The 27,623-nt window shown below is 41.8% G+C and overlaps 1 protein-coding gene across 3 annotated transcripts in view; it reads left to right on the top strand.

The window, feature by feature from the left end:
• The window catches only part of PITPNC1 (phosphatidylinositol transfer protein cytoplasmic 1), a 255,033-nt gene extending 227,757 nt beyond the window's left edge, over positions 1-27,276 (top strand). For 2 of the 3 annotated variants that reach the window (XM_004749126.3, XM_004749128.3), the window contains exons 7-9: positions 2,552-2,707; positions 7,402-7,465; positions 22,706-27,276. In XM_004749126.3, coding sequence (XP_004749183.1) covers positions 2,552-2,707; positions 7,402-7,465; positions 22,706-23,022 — 537 coding nt within the window. In that variant the 3' untranslated portion in view covers positions 23,023-27,276. Of the gene's footprint in view, positions 1-2,551; positions 2,708-7,401; positions 7,466-18,429; positions 18,549-22,705 lie in introns of all 3 variants that reach the window. The other variant, XM_004749129.3, reaches the window with a different exon arrangement.
• Positions 27,277-27,623: the final 347 nt, after the last annotated feature.

Below are 27,623 nucleotides of genomic sequence, written 5' to 3'. Positions count from 1 at the left end.
CTGTTACAATACTGTTTTATGCAGGCATATCAGCCAACTCAAAACCAGTGCGCACCCTGAAAAATCTTACCAAGGTGTCGCATATTGTTGTGGGGTTTTTTTAAGATTTTTTTTTTTTTATTTTATTTGACAGACAGAGATCACAAGTAGGCAGAGAAGCAGGCAGAGAGAGAAGGGGAAGCAGAGCAGAGCGCGCAATGCGGGGCTCCATCATGACCTGAGCCAAAGGCATCGGGTTTAACCCACTGAGCCACCCAGGCGCCCCGCGTAGTGTGTTTTTATATTGCGTTTTTGTATTTCTCACAGCTTTAGTGATATATAATTTACATAACATAGAGTTTACCCATTTAAGGTGTACAAAATTAAATGGTTTTTAGCATATTTACAGACTTGTAAGCCATCACTTTATATCTAATTTTAGAGTATTTTCATCACCCCCACATAGCAGTCATTCCCCTTACCATCCTACTCCCCAGCCTTGGGCCACTACTCTACTTTCTTTCTCTGTAGACAGGTCTACTCTAAATATTTTATATAAATGGAATTCTAGAATGTGGCTTTTGATGACCGGCCTCTTTCATTCAGCATAATGTTTTTTGAAGTTCATCTGTGCTAGATCAAGTCTTAAGAAGTTTTAAAGAGAGAAAAGAAGAGTCAGTCAAAATGGAGGAGTTGGCTGGGGAGAAGGAATTTCAGGAAGAACTAACACTTGCCTAGAAGGTTCTAGAACTTTGGAGCATGGGGATGCAGGAGCTTTGTAAGGCACAAGGGAAAGATTGTGGCTTTCCCAATGGATAGCGGTCCAGAAGAGATCTTAGAAAGGTAGCACAGTAGCTGTCCACACGGCAGTCATTGAAAAAATCTTAAATGGTTAAATGTTCAAAAAAATTTTAACCTTATTTCATTTTTTAAGTATAATATAACACAAATCTTATGTCTAAAACCCAATGAACTGGGTCGCCTGTGTGGCTCCAGTCTGTTGAGCATCTGCCTTAAGATCAGGTCATCATCACAAGGTCCTGGGATCAAGCCCAGCGTCGGGCTACTTGCTCGGCAAGGAGCCTGCTTCTCCCTCTGCCTGCTCTGCCTGCTGCTTCCTCTGCTTGTGCTCTCTCTCTCTCTCTGACAAATAAATAAAATAAAATCTCTAAAATTTTTTTAAAAAATAAAAATAAACTGGGGTGCCTGAGTGGCTCAGTGGGTTAAGCCGCTGCCTTCAGCTCAGGTCATGATCTCAGGGTCCTGGGATCAAGTCCCACATCAGGCTCTCTGCTCAGCAGGGAGCCTGCTTCCCTCTATCTCTCTCTCTGCCTGCCTCTCTGTCTACTTGTGATCTCTCTCTGTCAAATAAATAAATAAAATCTTTTTTAAAAAATAAATAAATAATTAAAAATAAAAATAAACAAAACTCCGTGAACTTTTTTTTACTTTCATTTTTATTTTACTTGCAAGTAAACTCTGTACCCAGCATGGGGCTTGAACTCACATCCCCAACACCAAGAGTCACACGCTTTTCCGAATGAGCCAGCCAGATGCCCCTAGAGCTCAGTGAACTTTTACATATAGTCATCCAGATCGACAGTCAGCCTAGACATTTCCCTTGTATTTCTTCATATCCACCCTCCCTTCCAAAAGGTTACCTCCGTTATTCCAACTTTAAATACCATAGAGAACCTTGAGCTTCGGTTGGAATCATGCTCTGTACACTGCTGTGTCTGGCTACTTTTGCTCAGCGTACTGTCTGTGAGTGTCATAGGTGGTCTTGTGTGGATCAGGGCTTTGCTCTTTTTCATTGCTGTATCGTACTCCATCGGGGGAATAACCCACTATTTGCCTGTTTTCCTGTTGATGAACATTTGAGCTATTTCCAGTTTTTGCCTGTTATGTTTAAAGCTGTTGTGAATGTTCTAGTACACCCTTTGGTGGCCGGAGGTATCCATTTCACGCAGAACGTGAATTGTCAGATCACAGATAGGCACATGCTGAGCTCTGCCTGGGTGGCTCAGTGGGTTAAAGCCTCTGCCTTCAGCTCAGGTCATGATCCCGGGGTTCTGGGATCAAGCCCCGCATGGGGCTCTGCCTGCTTCCTTCTCTCTCTCTCCCTGCCTTTCTGCCTACTTGTGACGTCTGTCTGCCAAATAGATGAATGGAATCTTTTAAAAAACAATAATAATAAAAAAGTAAAACAAAATCTTTAAAAAATAAATAAATAGGTCATGTTTTTGACATGTGAGTAGGCAAGCTATCGTTTTGGCCTTTCTTTACATTGCAAGTCCCTTTCTGATTGAGATGTCCATAATTCACCCTTTTAATTAAGTGTATAATTCAGGGTTTTTTAGTATATTCACAAAAGCGATACAGCTCCCACCACCATCTAATTCCAGGATATTTTCATCACCCCAACAGGAACCCCTTTTATCCATTAGTAGTCACTCCTCCCCTGGCAGCCACTGATCTTGCTGTCTGTGTGGATTTGCCTATTCGAGACATTTCCTCCAAATGATGGTTAAACTTTTACGTTCCTTTCTTTGATTTCTTTTTCTCCCCCCAGGATCCCAAGCATTTCAAGTCCGAGAAGACAGGACGAGGACAATTAAGGGAAGGCTGGAGAGATAGTCATCAACCCATCATGTGTTCCTACAAGCTGGTGACCGTGAAGTTCGAGGTCTGGGGGCTTCAGACCAGAGTGGAGCAATTTGTACACAAGGTAAGTGAGTAAATGGCAATTCCTGGGCTGTGGACACACTGACTGTCTTTACCGTAAGCTGGAGTGCACGACGCCCAACACACGCCCGGTGCTGAGCCAATACGACATCACTGTATCTGGAAAACGCTGTTTTTGTGAAAATCCACTTTACATACAGGTTGAATTTGATGCTTTGCACTTCATTGCTGATTCTGTGACCTCCATGTCTGTTGGATGAGTAGATCCAGAAGTTGGGTTTTCAGTACTGAATACTTCTTCCCTTTGGCATCAGGCTAATCTAGTTGCAGGCAGAAGTACTTGTACTTCATACTCTGGTACTTGGGTTCCAGGCAGAGGCACAGGGCTGATGTGTGTGTTTGGCCGTCAGATAATTCTCACTCAAAAGATCCTGTAAGGGGTGCCTGGGTGGCTCAGTGGGTTAAAGCCTCTGCCTTCGGCTCAGGTCATGATCCCAGGGTCCTGGGATCGAGCCCCACATCGGGCTCTCTGCTCAGCGGGGAGCCTGCTTACTCCTCTCTCTGCCTGCTCTCTGCCTACTTGTGATCTCTGTCTGTCAGATAAATAAATAAAATCTTTAAAAAAATAAAAATAAAAAAGATCCTGTAAATATAGGGGAACGTGAGTGGCTCAGTCAGTTAAGCATCTGATTCTGGATTTTGGCTCAGGTCATGATCTCGGGGCTATGAGATCAAGTCCCACATCAGGCTCCATGCTGGGCATGAGCCTGCGTAAGATTCTCTCTCTTCCTCTGCCTGCCTCTCCTTCCCCAGTCATGTGCTTATGTGCTTCCTCTCTCTCTCTCTCTTAAAAAAAAAAAAAAAATCCTGCAAATATAGCCACCTAAAGCAAGACACCCTATGAAATCCCAGTGGCCCTTTAGATCGTGCACCTCAGTATTTCTGGTCATTTAATAATTCTGTTACCTTGGGCGCCTGGGTGGCTCAGTGGGTTAAGCCTCTGCCTTGGGCTCAGGTCATGATCTCAGGATCCTGGGATCGAATTCCGCATGGGGCTCTCTGCTCAGCAGGGATCCTGCTTCCTCCTCTCTCTCTCTGCCTGCCTGTTTGTGATGTCTCTATCAAATAAATAAATAAAATCTTAAAAAAAAAAAAAACTCAAAACTCAGATTTCAAATATATACCCACATTAGCTAAACATGTCCATTTTGTCGCAGGAACAAGACTTGGTGATGATTTAAGTTTATTAGGAGCTTCGGACATGACTCTTACCTCATGGAAACAAATGGAAAATGCAATGTTGAGCATTGCCCTTTGTAGTGCCTCCTGTTTTCATAAAAATAAATACTCCCCGAGTTGTCTCTACATTCCAGATAGGCTAGATATCTGTTTATTTTTCCACTTAAAAACTGATAAAAGAATAGCTTTCTGAAATTCTTTTGGGGGCCCTGGAATTTAGCCGTAATGCACTGAGCTTTGTGTACTCAGATGCATTCGTCTACTGAGATTGCTGACCAGTTGGCAATAAAATGTATGACGTTTTGAGGTCCAAGGAATAGATGGAACTTGGGTTCATGATAATAGCAAACTCGAGAACATATTTGAGAGCTTTGGTGTTTTCTTTCTTTCTTCCTTTCTCTCTCTCTCTCTCTTTCTTTCTTTTTTTGATTTTATTTATTTGACAGAGATTACTAGTAGGCAGAGGTGGGTGGGAAGCAGGCTCCCTGCTGAGCAGAGAGCCCCATATGGGGCTCAATCCCAGGACCCTGAGATCATGACCTGAGCCAAAGGCAGAGGCTTAACCCACTGAGCCAGCCAGGCACCCGCTTTGGTGTTTTCTTTTCTTTCTTTCTTTCTTTTTTTTTTTTTTTTTAAGATTTTATTTATTTATTTGACAGAGAGAGAGATCACAAGTAGGCAGAGAGGCAGGCAGAGAGAGAGGAGGGGGAAGCAGGCTCCCTGCTGAGTAGAGAGCCTGATGCAAGGCTGGATCCCAGGACCCTGAAACCGTGACCTGAGCCGAAGGCAGAGGCCTAATCCACTGAGCCACCCAGGCGCCCCAACTTTGGTGTTTTCTTAAACAGAGAAGTGTGTCCATCTGCTCTTTTGCTGCACTCCAGAGCCCACTCTGCTCTGGGAAATGGAAATCAAGTTTGGGGAGGCCACCTGTTTCCCTGCTGTGTCCTAAGTTATTAAGCAGAGGATGCTCCCACAGTAAATATCTTCCAGCTTCAGCTCTGGGTCCGCCTTAAGCTGTATCTTCTTCAACTTCCTGTAACATCTCCCCCACCCCCTGTATTTTTTTTTAAGGATTTTATTTATTTATTTGACAGACAGATTACAAGTAGGCAGAGAGGCAGGCAGAGAGAGAGAGAGAGAGGAGGAAGCAGGCTCCCTGCTGAGCAGAGAGCCCCATGTGGAATTCGATCCCAGGACCCTGGGATCATGACCTGAGCCGAAGGCAGAGGCTTTAACCCACTGAGCCACCAGGCGCACCCCACTGTATTTTTTTTTAAAGATTTTATTTGTTTATTTGAGAGAGAGAGAGAAGAAGGGGAGGCAGAGGGAGAAAGAATCCCAAGCAGATTCCACACTGAGCATAGAGCCTGCCATGGGGCTTGATCCCATGACCCTGAGATCATGGCTTGAGCCAAAACCAAAAGTAAGATGCTTAACCAGCTGAGCCACCCAGATGCCCCACTCCCCCTCCCCTTATTTTTTAACCCAAAATGCTCTCTTACTAGACCCCATATAGTGTACTTAGCGCATGCACCTTTCATAAAGCCTGTTTGGATTGCCGTAGGGCTCACTGTGTTTCTTTTCTCACAGTCGACTTGACTACTTTTGAGATTCTGTTTCTTTAAAATACCTGTAGGAATTCCACTCTAGGAAAAGGCCTTCCTGTTACCCATTTCCAAATATAAGGAAGTGTTACCAACGCCCCAGAACACACCTGCTCTGGCACACGAGTTGCTAATGAGTATTTGAGGCTAGTATTTGCATGGTTTTAAAGCACCAGGGACGCCTTTCTCTGAACACCTTTGTTTTTTAAGAATCTATTCACAGTTAAGAGGGGAAAAAAATGTTCGAAAGCGAACCATTAGCACATTATTGAATTCTCGTTTCCAGCAGACAGCTGTGTTGTGCTTAATGTAATAGGGTATATTTTACTGATGCCCCAATGCTGTTCTTTTCATTTCCATGCATTTGACACAGTCAGCACTCAAGTGGGTATGGTTTCATGTTGTTTCTTATTTTCATGACATATTTCCTCCTTCCGCATCCTAAAAGCTTCGCTAGATATCCAGAAGCTCGGAGAAATAAACACATCATTATAAATGCTTCCTTTGCTTCTGCAAATTCACCAGATTAAAATCTTTCACTTATTGAAACGTGCCTGAACCTTTCTTGAGAGGTTTTTGACAATTGCTGGATTTGTTTGGCAGGAAGAAAGGAATGTTGAAGGGAACACGTGAGTATCCAAGAAACATAAAACAGCATATTTATAGAGGACACCAAGAATACCATAAAATTAAGGCACATGAACAGCACTACACACACACACACACACACACACACACACACGCAGGCAAGCACAAACTATGTATCCTTCTTAGTCTCCTAGGGCTATGATGTGTCACCATAAGAAACAATTTTATTCCTTTTGTCTCTAACCAAGCTTGTCATTCCCGTTACGTTCTATTCTAGTCAAGGTCTCTTTATTTTATCTCTGTCAATAACAGTTGATTACACTGCCTTTTCCCCCTCTTCCACTACATGAAAGTCACATCCAAAAAGGTGTTTTCTTATCTCGTATTCCACACTTTCAAATATAAAAATAAAAAACTGGAGCAATTTTTAGGATATTTCATCAGAGAATAAGTACCTTTGCTGCAAAGTCACTTGCTACCCAAAAAAGCATTCTTGATTTCCAACGTTCATGATCTCTTAGTGCCAGTGAGAGACACCTACTGAAATTGAACCTATTTCAGGTATAAATAAATGAAGAGGAAAAAATAAATAAATAAATGAAGAGGGGCGCCTGGGTGGCTCAGTCGGTTAAGTGCCTGCCTTCGGTTCAGGTCACGATCCCGGGATCCTGGGATCGAGTCCTGCTTTGGGCTCCCTGCTCAGTGGGAAGCCTATTTCTCCTTCTCCCTCTTCCTCTGCCCCTCCCCGTGTTCGTGCGCTCTCTCTCTCAAATAAATAAATTTTTTTAAAAGATTTTATTTATTTATTTGACAGACAGATCATAAGTAGGCAGAGAGGCAGGCAGAGAGAGGGAGAATTAGACTCCCTGCTGAGCAGAGAGCCCGATGTGGGACTCGATCCCAGGACCCTGGGATCATGACCACCCAGGTGCCCCTCAAATAAATAAATTTTTTAAAAAAGATAAACGAAGAGGAAAACTCAAGGTGATTAGCCTAGAGATTCATTCCGGTCATTGCCATGTGCTGCCAACCTGTTGTCCCTACTGTGTCCCTAGTCCAACTTTCAGTTAAGATGAAGAGATTATTTTACAGCACAGATAGCCTCGGAAGGGCTGAGCAGGTGAGCAAGCCCATGACTTGTGTATGTGAGACAGTGTATGTGTATGTGTATATATTTGCTATCACATGGACAGAGGGATGGGGAAATGTGTAATTGTCAGGATTCCTAGAATTGGGAACAATCTATTTTCCTGGTAGTTTTAATCAAACATGGTATTATTTCAACGTCTTTCTTTTACTTTTGTAGGTGGTCCGGGATATTCTGCTGATTGGACATAGACAGGCTTTTGCATGGGTTGATGAATGGTATGGTAAGTCAACTTCCCCAAAATAACTTCCAGAACAACTTCATAACCTGTTGATTTGGGCTGCAGTCCATCTGGCTTCATATGTTACCTAGAAGGACAACAAAGGCAGGACTGTTGCCCCCTGAAGTGGAAATAGCACTGTCCATGGCACATAACGGCACAGAATGTAATCATAGAAGCTTGGTCTAGAATAACCACGATAAAGCTGACCCTTGAACAACACGGGGTTGAGCTACGTGAATCCACTTACGTGCAGATTTTTTTTCAGTAAGTATAGTACCATAAATGTGTTTCCCTTATGATTTTCTTTTTTTTTCTCTTCCTTGTGATCTTCTTAATAACATTTTCTTTTCTCTAGCTTACTTTGTTGTAATAATATAGAATTGATTGCATAGAACATACAAAATATGTGTTAATCTGTGGCTTATGTTATCAGTAAGGCTTGAAGGACAACAGTAGGCTATTAGGAGTTAAGTTTTGGGGCATGGATTTTCAAGCAGATGGGAAAGAGGGTGTGTGTTGCCACCCCTAACGCTCTCATTGTTCAAGGGTCAACCGTACTTAGTTATTGGCTAATACATAGGACCCCTGTAGGTTTGATGCTGACATACTTCATAACACAGGGCTCCATAATTCTCCTTTGGATGGATTTCAAACCCATCCTGATTTATCCCAAACTTTGATTCAAGATCAAAACTCTCTGAACCATTGCATCAAGTAAAAGCAGTCGTTTGATTCAGAGAACCCTTGAAACACTCCCTTGCCAAAAACATAAGGATTCTGAAAGAATTCAAAGGCAGGGGCATAGGTGTTCCTTCATCCTAATGGAGACTATTGTGGCTTCTCTCTCTCTCTCTCTCTCTTCCTTTCCTTCCTTCCTTCCTTTCTTTTTTTCATGGTTTTGGGAGGAATGAAACAAGTTCTGCACATTCCCAGTAAATGAAAGTCAGGATCGCTTCATCCCTTGGTGGATGGACCACCCTTTCCAGATCCTGGGCACTGTTGTTTAGTCCACACGAATCCTCCGCGTGCCCAGAATCGGTCATGAGAGGCTAGTGTCCTTGACTATAAACAGAAACAAACACACCCAGTTGGTGACTTGGGTGAGATCTGATCGTCTAATGAAATGCCCTCCTCCTCAGCCTCTTCCTAAGCCACACTGAATTTGTTCTGAGGGTAACCTCGATTGCGTTTTGGTGCTTTTTATCCCTGTTCTACCAATCCCTCCCTCTTCTTAGCAGAAGGCATCCCCTTTAAAGTGAAAAGCTACATGGAGCTGAACAACGATGTTGTTAGCTGTTTCTGGGCCACCTTGAAAAGATGTGGTTCTGGGGGGTTGTTTTGGTTTTGTTTCGGTTTTGCATTTTTCCCAGATCCATATCTTCTGAAGAGCCCATGCGTCAGGGTTTGTCCAAAGGCAGACCTCTAGAAGAGATTTCTTTTGAAAGGTCATCATTTGCTCTTTCTTACCCATACCACACATACCCCCGCCCCGCCCCCGCAGGACGCTGCTCATAGGACATGTCCCTGAGACCTATTTGTAGTTGTCTCTGTGAGGCAGGTAGAGGGAGAGTCTGCTATGATGACTTCCCCTGATTATGAAACAAAGCTTTTTGGTTGTTTTTGTTTGTTTGTTTTTTCCTCTGGGGAACTTTCCTCAGATTTTTAGAAAGGGAGCAAGAGATAGAAAAACCCTTAAGAACTGCTGACCTCTCCCAACCCGGGCTCCTCTAAGCTCATTGTTGTCTTTGCCACCCACACTAAGGGATTATCAAAAGGATATTCAAAGCCTAAATTGGCAAATGAATGGGGTCCTCAGGGCCAAGAGATGGGGCACTTTGATAGATTTCTCAGTAGTGCCAGAATGCCATAGAGGACCTTCCAGAAAAGGCAGCATCAGAGAGGGTTGCTGATTCCTGATGAAGAGGACAAAACACTGCAGGCCTGTTGATCAGAAAAGAGGGTTTGAGCAGAGGCAGGGTATAGACCAAAAAAAAAAAAAAAAAAAAGTGGGTGGATAACCAGTAAGTGAACATCTCAGTACAGTAAATGGAGACCGACTCTTTTCTCTCACACCAGGGGCAATGAAGACCTAAAGACTTTTAGTCCGGGGTGGCAGGGCGGGGTGGGGGTGGGGATCCTCAGACTATTACAGGGGCCCAAAGCTAGACTAATGCATCAGAGGAAAATAGAGGCCTCCGGTCCTGAAGAGCTCTCAGAGGAGAACTACCTATTTACTCAGGATGGCTTAGGTGGACACATTAACAACTCAAGGAGACTATCGACAAAAAGCCTTTCTGTATCTGAGTGCAGGAAAATCGTGTGTGGTTAGTGGATCTAGACCACGGGGGAGCCCTGTATTCCCCAGAGAAGGTCTCCACTCCCCACCACCCTGCCGTGTACACAATCTTAGCTCCAACCAAAACAAGCAGCCTTTTCACTGAGCAAGGGGTCTAAGAACCATGCCATCAATTTCATGTAAATTCCTTGCCCCCAGCTGAGCTCCTTGCCAGGGAAACAGGAGGCTCCTTCCTTATACAGATGCAGACACTCAGTCAATCAAATGGATGGAAATAACCTGCCCACCAACCGCCTTCTCAGCCCCTTATGGGAGGTCATGTGAGGGACTGGGGGCCTTTCAGGGAAATGGGTGTGTCACTGTTCGCCTACAGTTCTGCCTACCTGAAGTGGCGTATTTTTCTTTGGTCTGTATGGGCTCAGTGAGGCTCTCGCATTCGTAAACATGGGAAAGATCCAAAGTTAAAAAGAGAAAACAAAACAAAAACCTTTGCCTGTAGCTTACAGCGCTGGTGCAAAGTGAGGTCCCCAGGCCAGTAGCATCAGCTCCCACTTGGGTATTTGTTAGAAATTCAAATTCCCAGGATCCACTCCAAACCTACTGAATCAGGAACTCTGGGGTTCTAGCCTACCAATGTGTTTTGTTTTGCTTTTTAAGATTTTATTTATTTATTTGACAGAGAGATCACAAGTAGGCAGAGAGGCAGGCGGTGGGGGGGGGGAGCAGGCTCCTGGATGAGCAGAGAGCCCGATGCGGGGGCCGATCCCACTGAGCCACCCAGGCGCCCCTCAATGTGTGTGTGTGTGTGTGTGTGTGTGTGTGTGTTTTAAGATTTTATTTATTTATTTGACAAAGAGAAATCACAAGTAGATGGAGAGGCAGGCAGAGAGAGAGAAAGGGAAGCAGGCTCCCTGCCGAGCAGAGAGCCCAATGCGGGACTCGATCCCAGGGATCATGACCTGAGCCGAAGGCAGCGGCTTAACCCACTGAGCCACCCAGGCGCCCCACAATGTGTGTGTTTTAACAGTGTGTTTTTACAAGTCCTCCAGATGATTCTGGCTAAAGTTTAAGAACAACTTTAAATCAGATTAGATTGTATGGACACTTGAATAAATTCAGTCCAGACAGATTAAAGAATGGTAGATGTCTTCTGGGCCAACTGGTAAGCCCTGGTGCCCTGTCAGAATCAGGAAGACATCCCTCGGGGCAGATTCAGGCTGCACTCTTGGCTTAGGGCTGAATTTTAGTCCCAGTGACATCCTGGCTGTGTGTTTGTATGGTATACAACCTCACCATGCTTAGAGGCACCCCTGGAAGTCTTTCTCCCTAATTAAGCTAGCCACCTCCAGTGCTTAATTAAGAAGAAGCAGGGGGAAGGGGGGGCATTGTAGATGGTGGTTGATCTTCTCTTACCCAAGAATTAATTTGTGGCATTTCTGAGTTTGAGCATATGGCTGTCACAGAACTAATTCCCTAAACAAATTTTATTCTGCTCATGTTCCTTATAAAGTATAACCATGTCCATTGTTGGAAAAGTTGAGGTTTTTTTGCTTTCTTTTTTTTTTTCTTTTCCCCAAAGCCTTGATTGGTCTTTATCCATGAGCCTTGGGTCTCTCCTGCATGACTGGAACACTAATCAGAGAAGAAACAACACATTTCAGAAGATGGGGTGATAAGGGGCAGATAAAAATAGGCAGCCCAGCTTCACAAAAGCATAGTTTTGCTTCACAAATCTGACAGTATTTTGAGAGAGGAACAAAGGATTGCCAGAGGGAGGCTGTGATTGAGTGGAACCTCATGAATGTCTTTGAAATCCAGACCCTTCCAAAAAAAGTATAGGGGCAGTTCTGGCGGGTATAGATGAAAGTCCCTCTTGAAAGTGGCTTAGAAATTATTCTAGAGTCCCTAGAGCAGGCCTAATAACAAACGAAGTGAGCTCAAGATGGGGAAAGAAGCTTACTTAAGGACTAGCATTAGCTGGTTGAGTTCACCAGGCCACCATTTTCCAATGGCTCTGATTTCCTGAAATAGGAATTTCAGTGCCATGGCTCTTAGGCAACATTTAATGTGTGTGTGCTTAATGTTCATTTTTCTGGGGAGAGAACGTGTAGCTTCTCATCAGAGTTTTAAAGGGATCTGTGACTCTCCTCTACCTCCCCGAATTAAGAACTATGAAAAGGGGCACCTGGGTGGCTCAGTGGGTTAAAGCCTCTGCCTTCGGCTTGTGTCATGATCCCATAGTCCTGGGATCGAGCCCCACATCGGGCTCTCTGCTCAGCAGGGAACCTGCTTACCCCTCTCTCTCTGTCTGCCTCTCTGCCTACTTGTGATCTCTCTCTGTCAAATAAATAAATAAAATCTTAAAAAAAAAAAAGAACTATGAAAAAAATCATAACTGTACATTGCACTTCTACATCTTACTGGCTTAAATTACATGGAGAGGGTATTCACCAAGACTTGAGGATTGGCTACTTTCACTACAAAAAAGTGGAGCCACCCCTAAGCTATTTATAGCAGTCATGTATTGAATTTATAATCATTATAAAGAGTTTAAAGGAAAAAAAGGCACATTCCAAAGGATGACTTCCATATTTTTCAGAGCCAAAGGAGTATCAAATCTCATTCATGGTGGCCAGAGCCTTCCCCCGCCCCAACCCAACTGCTTGCTCAAGACTTCCATTTTGACTTAGTATAAGGAAAAATTACTTCTGTTTAGGCTGAGGATCCTAGAAGTGGAGAGAAAATGTTTGTAGAAGGAAGTGACGTGTGGCATGGGGCAGGTCATTGCTGTAGTTATGTAATACAATGAAGGAACATTCTTTTTTTTTTTTTTTTTTTAAAGATTTTATTTATTTATTTGACAGAGAAATCACAAGTAGATGGAGAGGCAGACAGAGAGAGAGAGAGGGAAGCAGGCTCCCCGCTGAGCAGAGAGCCCGATGCGGGACTCGATCCCAGGACCCGGAGATCATGACCTGAGCCGAAGGCAGCGGCTTAACCCACTGAGCCACCCAGGCGCCCTGAAGGAACATTCTTGCTTGCAGACCCTGTGTCATGCCATCTGTAGTTTCTCTGTATGTCCTACTGACCTCTGTCCTTGCAAATATATGATCTTGTCTCCACAGACTGTGAAATCAACCTGCCTTCTTTTTTTTTTTTTGTAAGATTTTATTTATTTATTTGACAGAGAGAGATCACTAGTAGGCAGAGAGGCAGGCAGAGAGTGAGGAGGAAGCAGACTCCCCGCTGAGCAGAGAGCTCAATGCAGGGCTCGATCCCAGGACCCTGAGATCATGACCCGAGCCGAAGGCAGCGACTTAACCCACTGAGCCACCCAGGCGCCCGACCTGCCTTCTTTTAAAAAATGAAGTGATTGAAAGAAAATTGCCACAAATTTGACAATTAGAAATTGTCAATTAGAATAGACAATTTGACAATTAGAATAGACAAATTTGAAAGACTAAGACAATATCTTTGTAACATAGGTAGCCAATAGACAATGAATATCTATAATGTATAAAGAGGTCCTATATATTTAAAAAAAAAAAAAATCCGGCAACTCAATAGGAAAGACGATAGAGAACATAAATAGGTAAACATAGAAAAACCACAAATGCCTAATAACCTTGGTACTAATCCCAAGAAATATAATGAAAATGATACGTGACTTTGTTCATCTGATAGCAAAAATTTAAGATGGTGATAATATCCAGTTTTGGATAAGGTGGGAGAACAAAAAAACAGTTCCTATAAAAAGGATAAACACATGGGGCATCTGGGTGGCTCAGTGGGTTAAAGCCTCTGCCTTCGGCTCAGGTCATGATCCCAGGGTCCTGGGATCGAATTCCACATGGAGCTCTCTGTTCAGCAGAGAGCCTGCTTCTCCATCTCTCTCTGCCTACTTGCGATTTCTGTCAAATAAAAAAAAAATAAAAACTTTAAAAAAAACAAGAATAAGGTAGTTCTAGGGGCACCCCGCTGGCTCAGTCAGTAGAGCATGTGAGTCTTGATCTAAGGGTCGTGAGTTCAAGCCCCACGTTAAGTAGAGATTACTTAAATAAAACTTCAAAAATATATTTTAAATCTGAGAAATAAAAAATAAAAAAAGACATATAATATATAATAATATAATACATATAATAGTAAAAATGGGTTAGTATACCATAGTATGGTTCCATAAATTTAAAAATAAATGAGACGGTATGTGTATGCAATTATATACATGTAAATTCATAGAAAATAAATCTGGCAGTCTGTAAATCAAACTCTTAACAGTGGTTACATCCAGAAAGAATAGGATTAGTAGGAGACGTTGAAAGGAATTAAACTTTCTTCTCAGTAAATATGAGTACTATTTGAATTCTTTCTCTGGAACATAATGTATGCATTAACTTGAGGGAGTCAATAAATAATCACTGAAACCTGTATTTTATTTAAAAAAAAAAATGCAGCAAATGGGAGAAGCCGACCAAGACTCACAGAGTGGAAGTATATTTTGTTCTTAAATGAAAGCTTTTAGGGATGCCTGAGTGGCTCAGTCCTCTTAAGCATCTGCCTTTGGCTTTACGTTATGATGCTGGGGTCCTGGGATCGAGTCCTGCATTGGGCTCGTTGCTCAGCAGGGAGCTTGCTTCTCCCTCTGCCTGCTTCTCCCCCTGCTTGTGCACTCTCTCTCTGATAAATAGGTAGATGCATAGATAGATAGGAAGGAAGGAAGGGAAAGGAAAGAAAAAGAAAAGAACTTTTAGTTCATGGTTGAGGAAATCAAATCAAAGCAGATTCCTCAACAAATCCCCCAGGGACTCTTGGACAAGGCTGGACTGGTAATAGACATGGAGGTGCCCATCTCAGCCCAGTCACCTGTCCAAGGAGGGGCTTCTCAGGTCACGTGACCTGCACTTGGCTGGAGCAGGAGAAATGAACTCTCGCCTCATCTGAAGGAGGGTAAGAAAGAGAAGGAAAGAAAAACGGGCTCACAAGAGGGTAAAGAAGAGCAGTCTTGTGCCACTAAAATGTAATGAGGAGGGCATCCCTGCCCCCAGCATATTTTCCAGTGCTGAGCATGTTGGTAATAGATACAGAAATAAAGATACAGTAGCCTCCAACAGCCCAGTGTCAAAGATCCTGTGATGTAGACCTATCATACTAGTTACAATGTTCTCTTAAATCAGCGAATTTGCCCAGAGTTCCTTGTTTAAAAGCTTTTATCTGAGAAACCTTTCTGAAAGGTAAATTATGACCTTTCAAATCTGTATACTAAGGGATGATTATTTATTAGTTTCTTTGCAAAATAATGGACGTAAGTTTCCTTGAAGAGTTTCTTTGATGGCACATAAGTAGTCGTTTGCTAGGAGCAGAGAGGTCTGGACCAAAACTGTCAGAAGTCACTCTCTGGTCATAGAAAATCAATCCATAATGAAGATGAATCATCTCTGAAAGTATAGTCTGTCATTGGGCAGTGCAATTGAATTTACTAAAAAATTGGTTCCTGTATGGATTTCAGGTAATACACTTTGCAGAAGCAAGACATAATGTGTCTTACTTGATCATCTGAACAGGAATATTTTCACTTGATTAAGCTTTCCATGAATTACTAAGAAATATTGGAAATATTTACATCATTTCCATAAGCATGCATGATACATGGGGAGAACTGAGGATTCAGATCAACATCGTTTCCTTCCTTAGTAGGGACCAGATTATCACCATCTTTTAGAGAATCAGCTTACTAGAAATGTTCATTCTTATGTGGTCTAATTGGGAGATTTTTTCTTTTAGATGTAAATTTCTGAAACTTTGTTTCATAACTCTTACATTTTAACCCAAAAAAAAAGTCATGTTTCTGGAATGAGCCAAGATTCTAGAAAACTGTATTTTCTCTTTACCAATTCCAAACTGTTGTTATTGTACCCCAAATAATAGATTTTTGTAAGGACTTTTTTAAAAGATTTTATTTATTTATTTGACAGAGAGAGAGAGATCACAAATAGACAGAGAGGCAGAGAGAGAGAGGAGGAAGCAGGCTCCCCGCTGAGCAGAGAGCCAGATGTGGGGCTCGATTCCAGGACCCTGAGACCGTGACCTGAGCCGAAGGCAGAGGCTTAACCCACTGAGCCACCCAGGCGCCCCAAATAATAGATTTTTTTTTAAAGATTTGTTTTATTTATTTGACAGACAGAGATCACAAGTAGGCAGAGAGGCAGGCAGAGAGAGAGGAGGAAGCAGGCTCCCTGCCAAGCAGAGAGCCCAATGGGATGTGGGGCTCGATCCCAGGACCCTGGGATCATGACCCAAGCCGAAGGCAGAGGCTTTAACCCACTGAGCCAGCCAGGCACCCCCCAAATAGTAGATTTTTAAATAAGGTTGGTTTTTTTTTTTCATTCTTAAACAAGTACAACATATTTGATGTAGAAAACACAAAAGGAAGAAAATGAGAATTATCTATATTTCCAACTCCTCAAAATAATCACTGTTAATATTTTACAGTGTATCCTTTTAGTCTTTTTAAAATGTATAAAATTATTTTCTGGCAGAGGTGGTTTCGTATAATGTGTATGATTGTTTTACCTCCTATTTTTAATAATATGCCAAGCACATTTCTCTGTAGTGTTAAGTATTCTTCTATATTTTTTTTTAATGATTTCTTAGTACTGTCCGTCTCCTGGTTCTTTCCTATTTCTCACTGTTCTGAACAAGGCAGCAATGACTATCTTTGTTGGTAAACCCTTCTTCACATTTACAAAATTGAGACGTCTTTGAAAGCACGCCGCCACACAGTTTAAGCCCTTCTCTTAACATTGAGCTAATTAAAGATAAAGAATGATTTCTGTTGGGATTCACTAGAACAAAGAAACTAAAATGCCTTTGTTTTCATTTTCTAAATTATTGTCATGCCAGTGGGGGGGGGGGGCAGGGGAGAGAGAAACAGAGAGGGAGAAAGTATCTAATGAACATATAGAGAGAGAAATTTCTCTGGTTCTTAAACTTTGGGCTTAAAAATGACCTCAGTATTCTTTCCAGGTGTATTTGTGTTTAGGAAATTTTGATAACCAGCCTTTGGAATTAAAGTGATTGCATTGAATGAATCTGCTCTTATTGTTAACTAAGATACATTTATCTTAATTACAAAGCAGCATGTGTTTGTTGCTTCCCAGTTACCTTGACAAAAAGCATGCTCTTTGCTTGGCTAGACCACTGCTTAGCACCCTTGATACTTACATTGCTTATGGACAACGTTTGTGATCAATGGTTTGGGGGATTCAGGGGTGGGGAGGGGGAGATGATCAGCTAAATAAAATAGACCAGGTCTGGATTTAGAGCCACCCTCCTTCTTGGCCTCAGACCACACTGCACTGAGTCATCAAGTTCTGGCTTGTGTGCCCTGTAGAAGTGAAGAGACGCTCACATGACATACATAGATTGGTATAAAAAGACACCAAACCACATGACGCTGGAAATACCTAAGGAAAAATTTCCAGCTGTGAAATACCCGCTCTAAATCCCCGCCAAGCTAATTCGCGATCAGGGTGGTCAAATAACCAATTATTCAAGCATCCCTTCCTTGTAGAGAGGCATGACCTTTAATTCTGCCATGACCACAACAGAGGAATGCCTGTCTGGGAAGATTGCGGATAGAATGTTGTAAATAACCAAAGGGCGGGTGGGGAGTGGAGGATAAATCGGCAGACGTAGTTCATGGGAGAATCATTATTATTCGTATGCATTTCGTATCCTGAAGATGGGTGGGTTCTTTGTTGAACTCAGTTTTTCATCAGTTGGGTTTAGACAGGGTTTCTCAACCTTGGCACCCTTGACATTTTGGACCCGCTGCTTCCCTGTTGAGAATGGGCATAGGTAGGTTATTCCAAGGCTTCACAGGACCCCTACCTACTGGATGCCAGGAGCTCTACCATGCCAGTGGTGTCACAAAATAGTCCCCTGTTGGGAACCACTGGATGAAGACATCCTTATCCCGAAATGCTGAAAAACTACAGACTCAACGCCCAAAATCATAATGTCATGTGCCATTTTATTTATAGATCAGTGTGGGTGGAAGGAGTGCCAGCCATCTCCAAGCTGTTAGACTAGACTTGAAGTTCCATATAGACCCGCACTCTCTGACACTAGAATCCTGTGCAGAAATCCATCTCCGTGTGAGCTTTGCAACCAAATATCCCTTGTACCGGTAAACGTCACAGGTCTACCTTCTGTCTTGTCTCAAGTACTAGCAATGAAAGTGTCCTTTCTCTTGTTGAGTGCATTGGTTTAAAGAATCTCCAGATCTATTTTGAAAGGTATCTGGAAGGTAAGTATGAAAAACAAACCTGACCCTGTACCCGTCGGGATCTTCTAAGAATGTTTTAGGAGATCTCGGGCTATGGCACTGCCCACGTGCTAATACTCTCCATCCATCTAGCTCACGTTACAAGCCCCACGCCTAAATAATTTCCAATCTTCGCTGTTCCGAGACTGTTTCAACTCAACTTCCTTGCACTCACTCCCCCCTTTGGCTGGTTTAGCTAACTTTATGACGTCCTCTTCATAAAGTTAGTGTAATTCCCTGCTTTTTGAAACCTCTCTGGCTTCTGCTACCGTCTTTCCCTAAAGTCTCCCTGTTGAAATTTTGCGTTTAATAACAGTAGTTGCCAACGTCTTGACCTTTTTGCAGATATGACAATGGATGATGTTCGGGAATACGAGAAAAACATGCATGAACAAACCAACATAAAAGTTTGCAATCAGCATTCCTCCACTGTGGATGACATAGAGAGCCATGCCCAAACAAGTGTATGTAGAATTTTTAAAACATGTTGCCCGCCCTTTACCAAGCGTACACTTAAAACTGATCTTTGAAATACTGCAAACGTTCATTTCTCAACATGCCACACAAAATCATGTCGTCACTCAGGGGCTGTTGGTGAAGAGCCTGAGCTAGGTCTAAACGGGACAGTGCCACCTCTTGCTTCTAGATTTTTCGATTCTTAAAGGAGCCGCTTGATTTCAGGGTTGGTTTTTCTGCTCATAAAACCCAAGAACGTGGAGAGTGGAAACATTTGTGGCTGGTGAGTGGCCTGCACCGGGAAAGAAGAGAGGAGGAGCCAAAACAGGTGTCATCTGAAAACTAGTTATTGTGACCATAACTTTAAAAATACAGTTAAGGCTCGAGTTGTTCATTCAAGGGACAGCTTGTGGCTCATCTGGTGTTTTAGATTTCTTTACATTTGCTTTGAAATGCTTTCTATGGCTCTTTATAGCTGTTCTAGCCAGTCTGATCCTTTTTGCTTTGGTTAATCTCAAGACAGGGCTGCAGCCCATGGATGCGCTGAGTGGCTGAGCAGTGAGGGGGCGGTGAGCTGCGAATGTGCTGGGCCACGTAGCATCTCCAGCCTGAGACTCAGCAAGAGACTGAGAGAGCCACGGGTTATGTAGTGACACGTTGGAAATTGAGAGCTGACTGTATGGTGCATGCCAGCATTTTAAATATAGTTATCTCTCAATCATTCATGCCAGTGAAGAGGAACTAAGATAGATGAGGCATCAAGTCATTTGTATGTGTCTCTGGCCAGTGCTCTGGCCTCTTTGGGTATCAGCTTGAGCCCGCATGTCCTGCTAGCCCACATCCCAGAACAGAACCTATTAGATTTTTAAGAAGCTGGTAATGTAGGTAAAGACGATTGAGCAAGGGCTATGGTTGTAAATGGGGGCTTTAGAATTGTGACCATCTTTTTGGTTGTACTTTGGAAGTTTTTGGTTCGGTTTTTAGAGCATGTATTGTGGAGTGTGCCCTGCAAGGCTCAAGTGCATGTGGCTTACTTACCCTCGAGGCTCATATGGCCCTGACGTTTCCTCCCCGTGTGCATGTAGTGATTGGAATTGCGGAAAGCTATAGAGTCAACTTACCTGGGGTGTTGTTTCTCTCTGTGCACTGGCTCGTGCCAAAAGGACTTCCCTTCTCCCTCTATCCCTGCTCTAATGTTAGAAATGCTCCCTAAGGAAACTGTCCTTGGAAGTCCATCATTTTCAATTCCCTTTCTTTGTGGAATATTAGACTCTAGTTCTCCGTCAGCCGCCCTCTGAAAGCTGCTTGCTTAGAAATGTGATCAGACAAAGGAAGCCCAAGGAAAGGGGGAGATGCCACATTCCAAAAGATTCTAAGTGCCCAGCTTTTCTCATGCTAAGCTCTTATGGTTTTTAGCTTCGGGCTCTTTGTTTGGTTTTTCTCCTGCCATTATTACCATTAGAAAGTCAATTTACCATGTAGACAGTGTTACCTAGAGTGGTTCTCCCACGGGAAAGCCCCATGCATTCTCTGGCTGCAATTCACTGTCGTTCCCATGACTTCAGTGTAAGAGATGCCTATCTCTTTAGAAGTTACACAAAGTGGTTATTTTGAGTGCTTACGACATTTCCCTTATTCTCTGGAATTCCATCAAATTGGAGATCATTTATTTTTCCATTGTCTTTCTTCGCTATCGTAACGAAAAACAGTTGGAATCAGGAGGCTGCTGTCCATCACAAATGCAAACTGCGTGGGTGTTCAATAAAATTTCAATCCTCAACCTGAGTAGGGACACACTAGATTGAAATTATGCAACATTAACACCCATGAACAGTAGTAAGAAAGTAAGTCTCCTTTTCCATTGAGCAGTTTCCATGCCTTCAAGGAAGGGAAACTTCTAAGAGACTCCGGGAATGTAAAATCGAAATTCTGTATTTTGGATGATTTCTGCCCCCTGCTGGATATGTGGAGTAGAGCACTATACTCTGCCACTTGCGTAGAAAGTCTAATTTTTCAAAGATGTTTATTTATATATAGCAGAAACATACCCCATTCACTGAAATTTTTGAGAGTCTCAATTTTGCTTTAAAGTGCATACTTCTTTTTTAAAATCCTAATTTCATTTCTTAGCTTGTTGAGAGTCTTAGTATTTTTAAAGTGGCAAATTTATAGGTGCAATTTTTCTTGTCACATTCTAAATTGTATATGATATCAGTACGATCATATTTTATTTCCTTCATAAGAAAAATTTTTTCTCTCATAAAATTTTAACAATTGCTCCAAGAAATCCTCTTAAGGATTTTATTTTTTGAAAATATTTCTGACAGATGAACATCAGGGAAGGGAAGGAAAAATAAATTAAGGTGAAAACAGAGAAGGGAGGCAAAGCGTAAGAGACTCTTAACTACAGGGACCAAACCAAGGGTCGCTAGAGGGAAAATGGGGGGGTGGTGTAACTGGGTGTTGGGCATTAAGGAAGGTACTTGATGTAATGAACACTGAGTTTTATAGCAACTGATGAATCACTAAATTCTACCCCTGAAACTAATAAAACATTATATGTTAACTAAATTGAATTTTAATTGAAAAGTTAAAAAAAGAAAAATATATCTGGCTTGCTTATGTTATAATATGACCTTATAGGTATATATATATGTCCTAATGATTAAAATCATGTTATGAATATTCATTCCATAGTTAATATTTCCAAAGTGGATATATTGTTTCGTGTTAGCTTCTGCAATATCATCTCATGAAGGTTCCACCACTAGGTTCGTGGGAGAGGACGAGAATGAAAAATGGGTCTGTGGGAAGCTAAAATTCATGTAGAAAATCCTTGGACAGCAGATGTCCCCTTTTACTCAAGGACAAGCCCTTGGGCTTTCACTGAGTGCTTTTTCCAATAAGCCCAGTTACCTGTTTTCTCTGTTACCAGTACATAAAAATGGCAAAGGATACTAGGGTTAGCCAGAGAGTGATTAAGAACCATAACAATAGTAAGGACAATCACAGTAATAGAGTTTCTGAGAATGAGAGAAGAGATCTCAAACTATAAAAAAAACAAATACGCCCTGGTAAAGGAGTCATTGCAGTGTTAATATATTTTCAGTATATTACGTCTAAAGGGTAGCAAGTGTATATAGTAACATTCAATATATTAGAGGGGCTCCTTGCTGGTTCAGTTGGAAGAGGGCGAGACTCTTGATCTTGGGGTCATGAGTTCAAGCCCCACGTGGGGTATAGACATTACTTAAAAATAAAATCTTTTTTAAAAATAAAGAAGTTAGGGAAAGATTTGTATTTTTAAAAGTGTCTATTTTTTGCTTGCTCACTTAATAAAAACATTTTTAGATATTTAGAAAATCTACATCACCTGACAATTTCTCTTAATGAGGCACCACTGAATTTGTTTCGGGAATGCCAAATAATGGTTTTTAGGGGTTTTTTTAATGTTTCTTTAAAAAGATGGTTTTATTTTTCTTGGCTTTGGGATAATTTGCAGGGTTGGTGGTTGTTGTCATTATCTTCTTTGTTTTTTAAGCTGAATTAATTAAAATACAACATTTAAACAATCTCAGGGTAGATACACAGTCAGGAAACCAGTAACCCCCCCAAATACAAAAAATGTATTTACTGAATAAGAAGAAATTCTGATGATTTGCCTATTTCCTGTCTTAAGGTTTACTTGTACTTGCATACCCTGAAGGAGGTAATAATATGTATCATTTCTGGGCCATCAATTGCTTGAACTAGCCTCCCTTTATGGAAAATATGACTAGTTCTAATAAATAGCTCCGTATATCACCATCCCACAGCTCACTCACAAACACACACACACACACGCACATCCCTGGTCTGGTTCTATACTCTCCTGACCCATCCTAATTCGGAATACTTACACTACTCCCCAAAGAGTGCTTTGGAAAATCTTGGATGGATATTCATAAAAGGAAAAAGTTTTTTTCCCCAGAAGTGTATGCCTTTAAAAAAAAAAAAAAAACTTCAGGGTTTAGCATTTCATTGATAATTTGGGTTTCTAGTCTGGACAGGCCTCTTTATGATAGGATTCCCGTAGTTCCCTTAAAATCAGGCATGGAGGTATATCCATTTGCATCCCTCCTAAATAACTGGTCATTTTTCTTTCTATTTTTTTTTTTCTTTGAAGACATGACAATGGATGAAGTCCGAGAATTTGAACGAGCCACTCAGGAAGCCACCAACAGGAAAATTGGCATTTTCCCACCTGCGATTTCGATCTCGAGTATCCCCCTGCTGCCTTCCTCGGTCCGCAGCGCCCCTTCTAGTGCCCCATCCACACCTCTCTCCACCGACGCCCCAGACTTTCTGTCCGTGCCCAAAGATCGACCCCGGAAAAAGTCAGCCCCAGAAACTCTCACACTTCCAGACCCTGAGAAAAGAGCCACCCTGAATTTACCTGGCACACACTCTTCAGAAAAGCCATGTCGGCCCAAATTAGAGTAACTTCCTATGAATATTTCATGGGGTTTTATATTTTCATTTAGGTTTTTTTGTTTTGTTTTGTTTTGTTTTTTTAAAGAAACTTCTGATAGAGAAAAAGACTGCTTTGTCCCTCAAACATGTTCCTTCGATCTCTGAGTGTGCATGTGGTTAAGTACCTTCCCATATAGGATTCCCCAAGGATGCCCTTGCATCCTGCTAGATGTAAATTTTAAGACTTGCAAAGGACAGAAGAAATCTTAGTAGCCGCAGCTGGAAACCAGGGAGGAAGCCTTGTTGAGCGTTTGATGAGGTCGGTGTGGAAGTCAAGAGTACATAAGTGAAAATGTTGTGCCCCTGTGTTAGAAGGTGTGGTAAAATAGCGAAGTCAATCTCTTCTCATCAAACCTGATATTCTCAAAAGACTCTCAGGCGTAACATAAGTAATTGTTAAATTTCAAACTGTTCATCACCAATACTTGAATACTAGTAGTTAATTGAGATTCCTATTTTGGTTAGTCTGACTCAGGATTTGGGGCCTAATTAACTCTTTAAATTTTTTGAGAATTTTAATTATCAACCTATAGTGGCTCCAAGTGCAATTAACAGTAACTGATTTATACCTTTCACAGAATTTAATAAAGATTCCACTTGTTTCTGTCTTTTAATAACTTTCCCCCTTGTGCCCTTGTGGCCTAAGAAATCTTCCAGAATTGCACAGATGAATGTGACCACGACTGACTGATTTGGGGATGGTTTGGTTTAGGAACCAAGAGGCCCAGGTGAGGCAAACATCATCCATTAAGATTCTCGGTATTTGCAATTGAGTATTTGCCCATTCAAAGACGTTCAAGGGTAGACTAAGCTCACAGGACTTTTAACACTGTCAGATTTCTGGTTTGGGAACCCTGAAAAAGAGAACTGTCTCCCATCCCCCTCCTGCTTTTACTTTCAATAACATCCAGATTTCCCTGGTACAGAGTGCCCCATCACTGGACCTTAAAAAAGACTGTCATTCTCTTGCCCTTACTTGAACCCCAAATATTGGGAATGTCGCGGAAGCGGAGTAAAGACTGTTGAGCAGGAGGAGAGAAGGAGCAAAACTGCTGACTCCTATTTGTAGAGTAAGAAGGAGGAGCCGGAAGAGATGCCAAGATGAGAATCCAGGTTGACGGGAAGTAAGATTATTCAACCTAAGTGGCAGAAAACGAACTCTCCTTTGATCTAAAGAGAAAACTGCCACCGTCGCGCCTCACTGCCTTTAAACGCAGAAGGAAGGGCAAGCAGAATCTGGCATTTACTCTCTGTCCTCCAAGAGAGGAAGACAGCAAGGTAGTTGGGCAACTCCAAGGCCCCAGCTAACCTTCCTGACCATAACCTCCAACCTCAGGAAAGGGACCTTCCCAAAACACAGATTCCAAAGGAAACAACATAAACCAAGGAGTATGTCCTCCTTCCCACACAGCCTCTCGGCCAGTGGACCCTGCCTGCTTCTCTCTCTCAGTGCTCAGCACATGCTACATAGTGTCTTTGAAATTGATAAACTCTCCCGTGGTGCAAGCGCTGGTCCCACGAACCCAGCACCGAGTATTCTAAGTCATAACGTCAGACTGTCAAGATCATTTCTTTATCTACAGGTTGACATGTCGCTTCATAAATAAATCAATCCAGAACTCAAAGGAAACCAGTTGCAAAGAGATCGACAGTGCATCTCTCTTCCCTAAGAACGCCGGCTCTACAGTAAGCGATTTTTGCATGGAATAGTAGCATGATCTCTGCTTGTGGGAAATCTTCATCTTCTCAGACCCCTTGGACTTCTCAATGGTCCCCTCCCCACACAGTAGTACTTAATGAGAATGTTGGGCTTTAGAAGACGAAATTTTCCTTTCAGAAGACACTGATATAGTATGCATCTTTGCTTACCATTTGCCCGCTGAAATCAGGGTGGGGTTGGATTGTTATTTTTTGCATAGAACAGATTTATTTTGTGCAGGTTGTAAACACATCTGGCACCTAGTTTTCCCATTAAACACCATTGCCGTTTTTCTTTTTTGTAAAGTAGCTTCTGCTGTCGAGGTCAATGATGCTGTATGCTTTTGAAAGCTAATTTCTGATTTCCTTCTGTGAGTTTTCTTTCTCTTGTAGCCAGTTCAATACCACAGATATCAATTTCAAAGCTGCCAATGATAGTGTGATTCTTAGCCAACAAATGTGTGTACTCTTAAAGTATGTTCAGTTTTTCCTGTCTACACGTGGTTGTGTGCATTTAAATGGGGCGGGGGGTGTGCAAATATTCCTTTAGCTGCTTTGAATATTTAATCCAGTCATCACAAGGCATAAATGACTTCGATATTTTATCTGTCTTGATTTTCAAGTCTCTTTTCATATTCTCCATACATGAGTTTGTTTATTGTGGGATAGAAGCCTGCGATGAATGTGTATGTAGAACATTAATAATTCCCATAAGGATGGAAATTAAATGGTTGCATGATGGAAACTTAGAAGAAAAAAAAAGAGCAGAAAATTGAATTCATTAAGCATGTTGGGGGAAAGAAATAGAAACTTTAACTCAGTGCCTCTGTCTGCAATGTGGAAACTTACAACTTTGTTCACCAAAATTGTATTATACCTGTATATATATATAAATATAGTGAATCAGATGCCACCAGTTTTGAGTTTCTGGTAGCCAAATTAAAATAAATAATCCATAGAATAACACATACATTCATCCCATCTTCATCTCTGGTGTAAGTGGAGACCATCAAAGTGACCGTAGATGTCATTACTTTGGATGGATTTCAAATTACGAAATGGCCCCATGTTTTTCATTTGAGTGTAATACAGCGTCGTTACTTTGGCTGTGTGCTTTCCCAGGATAAGGAGGTCTTGGTGTTTTTACTGCATAAACTTTATCAGAGGTGAGCTCTGGAGGCCATTTCATTTTCCTGCTATTGGACTGAAATAAAACAAAGCAAAGGAAAAGCATGACAACCAAGGAGCCTGTGACACTTTTTTCAGTTACCACTGTAATAACCAAAACAATAGGCGTTCATTGGCGAACTCATTTATAAACCCTTCTGCTTTGGGTTTGCGTCCATGTGTGGAGGGAACATGGTTTTAATTTGGGAGTATTAGGCATGTTTTGGACTGAAAATAAATTTCTAAAGAGTACAGTAGTGGGTGGATAATGAACACAGACACTTAAAAAACATGAGACGCCCAAAGGAAAGATGTGATTTTCTTTCAAGACACTGTAATAAATGGTGACCTAAGTGAAAAGATTCTGATACTTCTCAGAAGTCATTTTTCCGTGAAAATGTCAAGGCTAATAATGTATGTATGTGGATTTTTCAATTTTGCTTTATTTAGCATCTCGTCGTGGCTCAGAAACAGCAAGGTCACTGGCTGGCTTCAATCAGGAGGAATTTTACTTTTCCCAAGGGCCAGAGTATAAATTAGTCCCATACAATGTGTACTCAAATAATCCGATAGAGAAAAATAGTCTGAATAGTTTTAGTCCCTTTCTGATCATCTGACTCAGCAGACTAGGTGACGGACAACCTGCCATCGGAGCCATAATTCTTGAAATTTAAAAAAAGAGAAAAAAAGTCTGTTTAGTGACTGCAATTGATCATAAATAGATCATTTAAAACCATTCATTCTTGCTGAAACTGAAATGTAACAAGAGCACAGAGCTGACATGCGGAGGCAACACATACCGGGTTCTTCTGTGTTCTACCTTCAAAACAATCTGTTTGCATTTGAAATAGAAGTGTTTGAGCTTTTTAGGAGTTAGTGCAATAAGAGAATGTGAATATGCTAAGAACTCTTCAGATGCCGTTACTAATTATACTTTTGTTGTTAACAAGTGCTTTAGGATAAACCCCAGTGTTTTTGCTTCAAGTTGAAAGCATGTCTGTTGAATTGCAAGTCTCCCTTCAGTTTCTGTGTATCACCAAGAAGAGGTTTTTTGAGTTGTTCATGCCTATACCGCTTAAATGTAGCTTCAAAGTGTCACTTTTAGGGTTTACATTTCAAGCTGGGATCTTGATTAGTTACATATATTGAGTCAAAATAACACTGCCACTGCAGAAGGACCAAGTTTTGGAATGCACAGTGTTACCGACTACGAGCAAACAAGAGTTGATCCTCACACATGCCATCCTTCTGTGTCATTTTATGGCTTTTCTGTGTTTTTTTTTTCCCCCAGTTATTTATTATTGTTAATAACTTACTTTTTCTTACATTCTGGTGTAAATAAACTACAAAGCAATCTTCTTTCCAAGCGTAGCTTCCTTCTCTCTCTCAGCCATTCTCAAGGGAATGTTGGCAATTGGGAACTTGCGGGTTGATGGGAAAGAAAGTGTCAAGGAAGAAGAAAGAAGCTAATGGCTAACCGCAGGTCTAGGGGTCTTGTACTCAAAGAAGGCTGGCCTGCTAATAGGCCTTTGGTGCCTTCAGGGCCCGGGTCATGGACAGGAAAAGCCTGGGTCTAACTGTCCAGCCAAAAGATACCCAAGGAGAATCTGTAACCTGAAAGGTCCCCCAATAATGGGTCCGTGATTAAAGGAGCGAGACTGATACAAAGCGAAAGTCAAGCAAAGCTTTATTTCGTGCCAAGCATG

The sequence above is a fragment of the Mustela putorius genome, unplaced genomic scaffold (assembly GCF_011764305.1).
Source record: "Mustela putorius furo isolate JIRA1106 unplaced genomic scaffold, ASM1176430v1.1 tig00000487_pilon_pilon_pilon, whole genome shotgun sequence".
Lineage (NCBI taxonomy): Eukaryota > Metazoa > Chordata > Mammalia > Carnivora > Mustelidae > Mustela > Mustela putorius.
The sequence above is the reverse complement of the archived record's forward strand: the minus strand, read 5'-3'. Positions and strand labels throughout refer to the sequence as shown.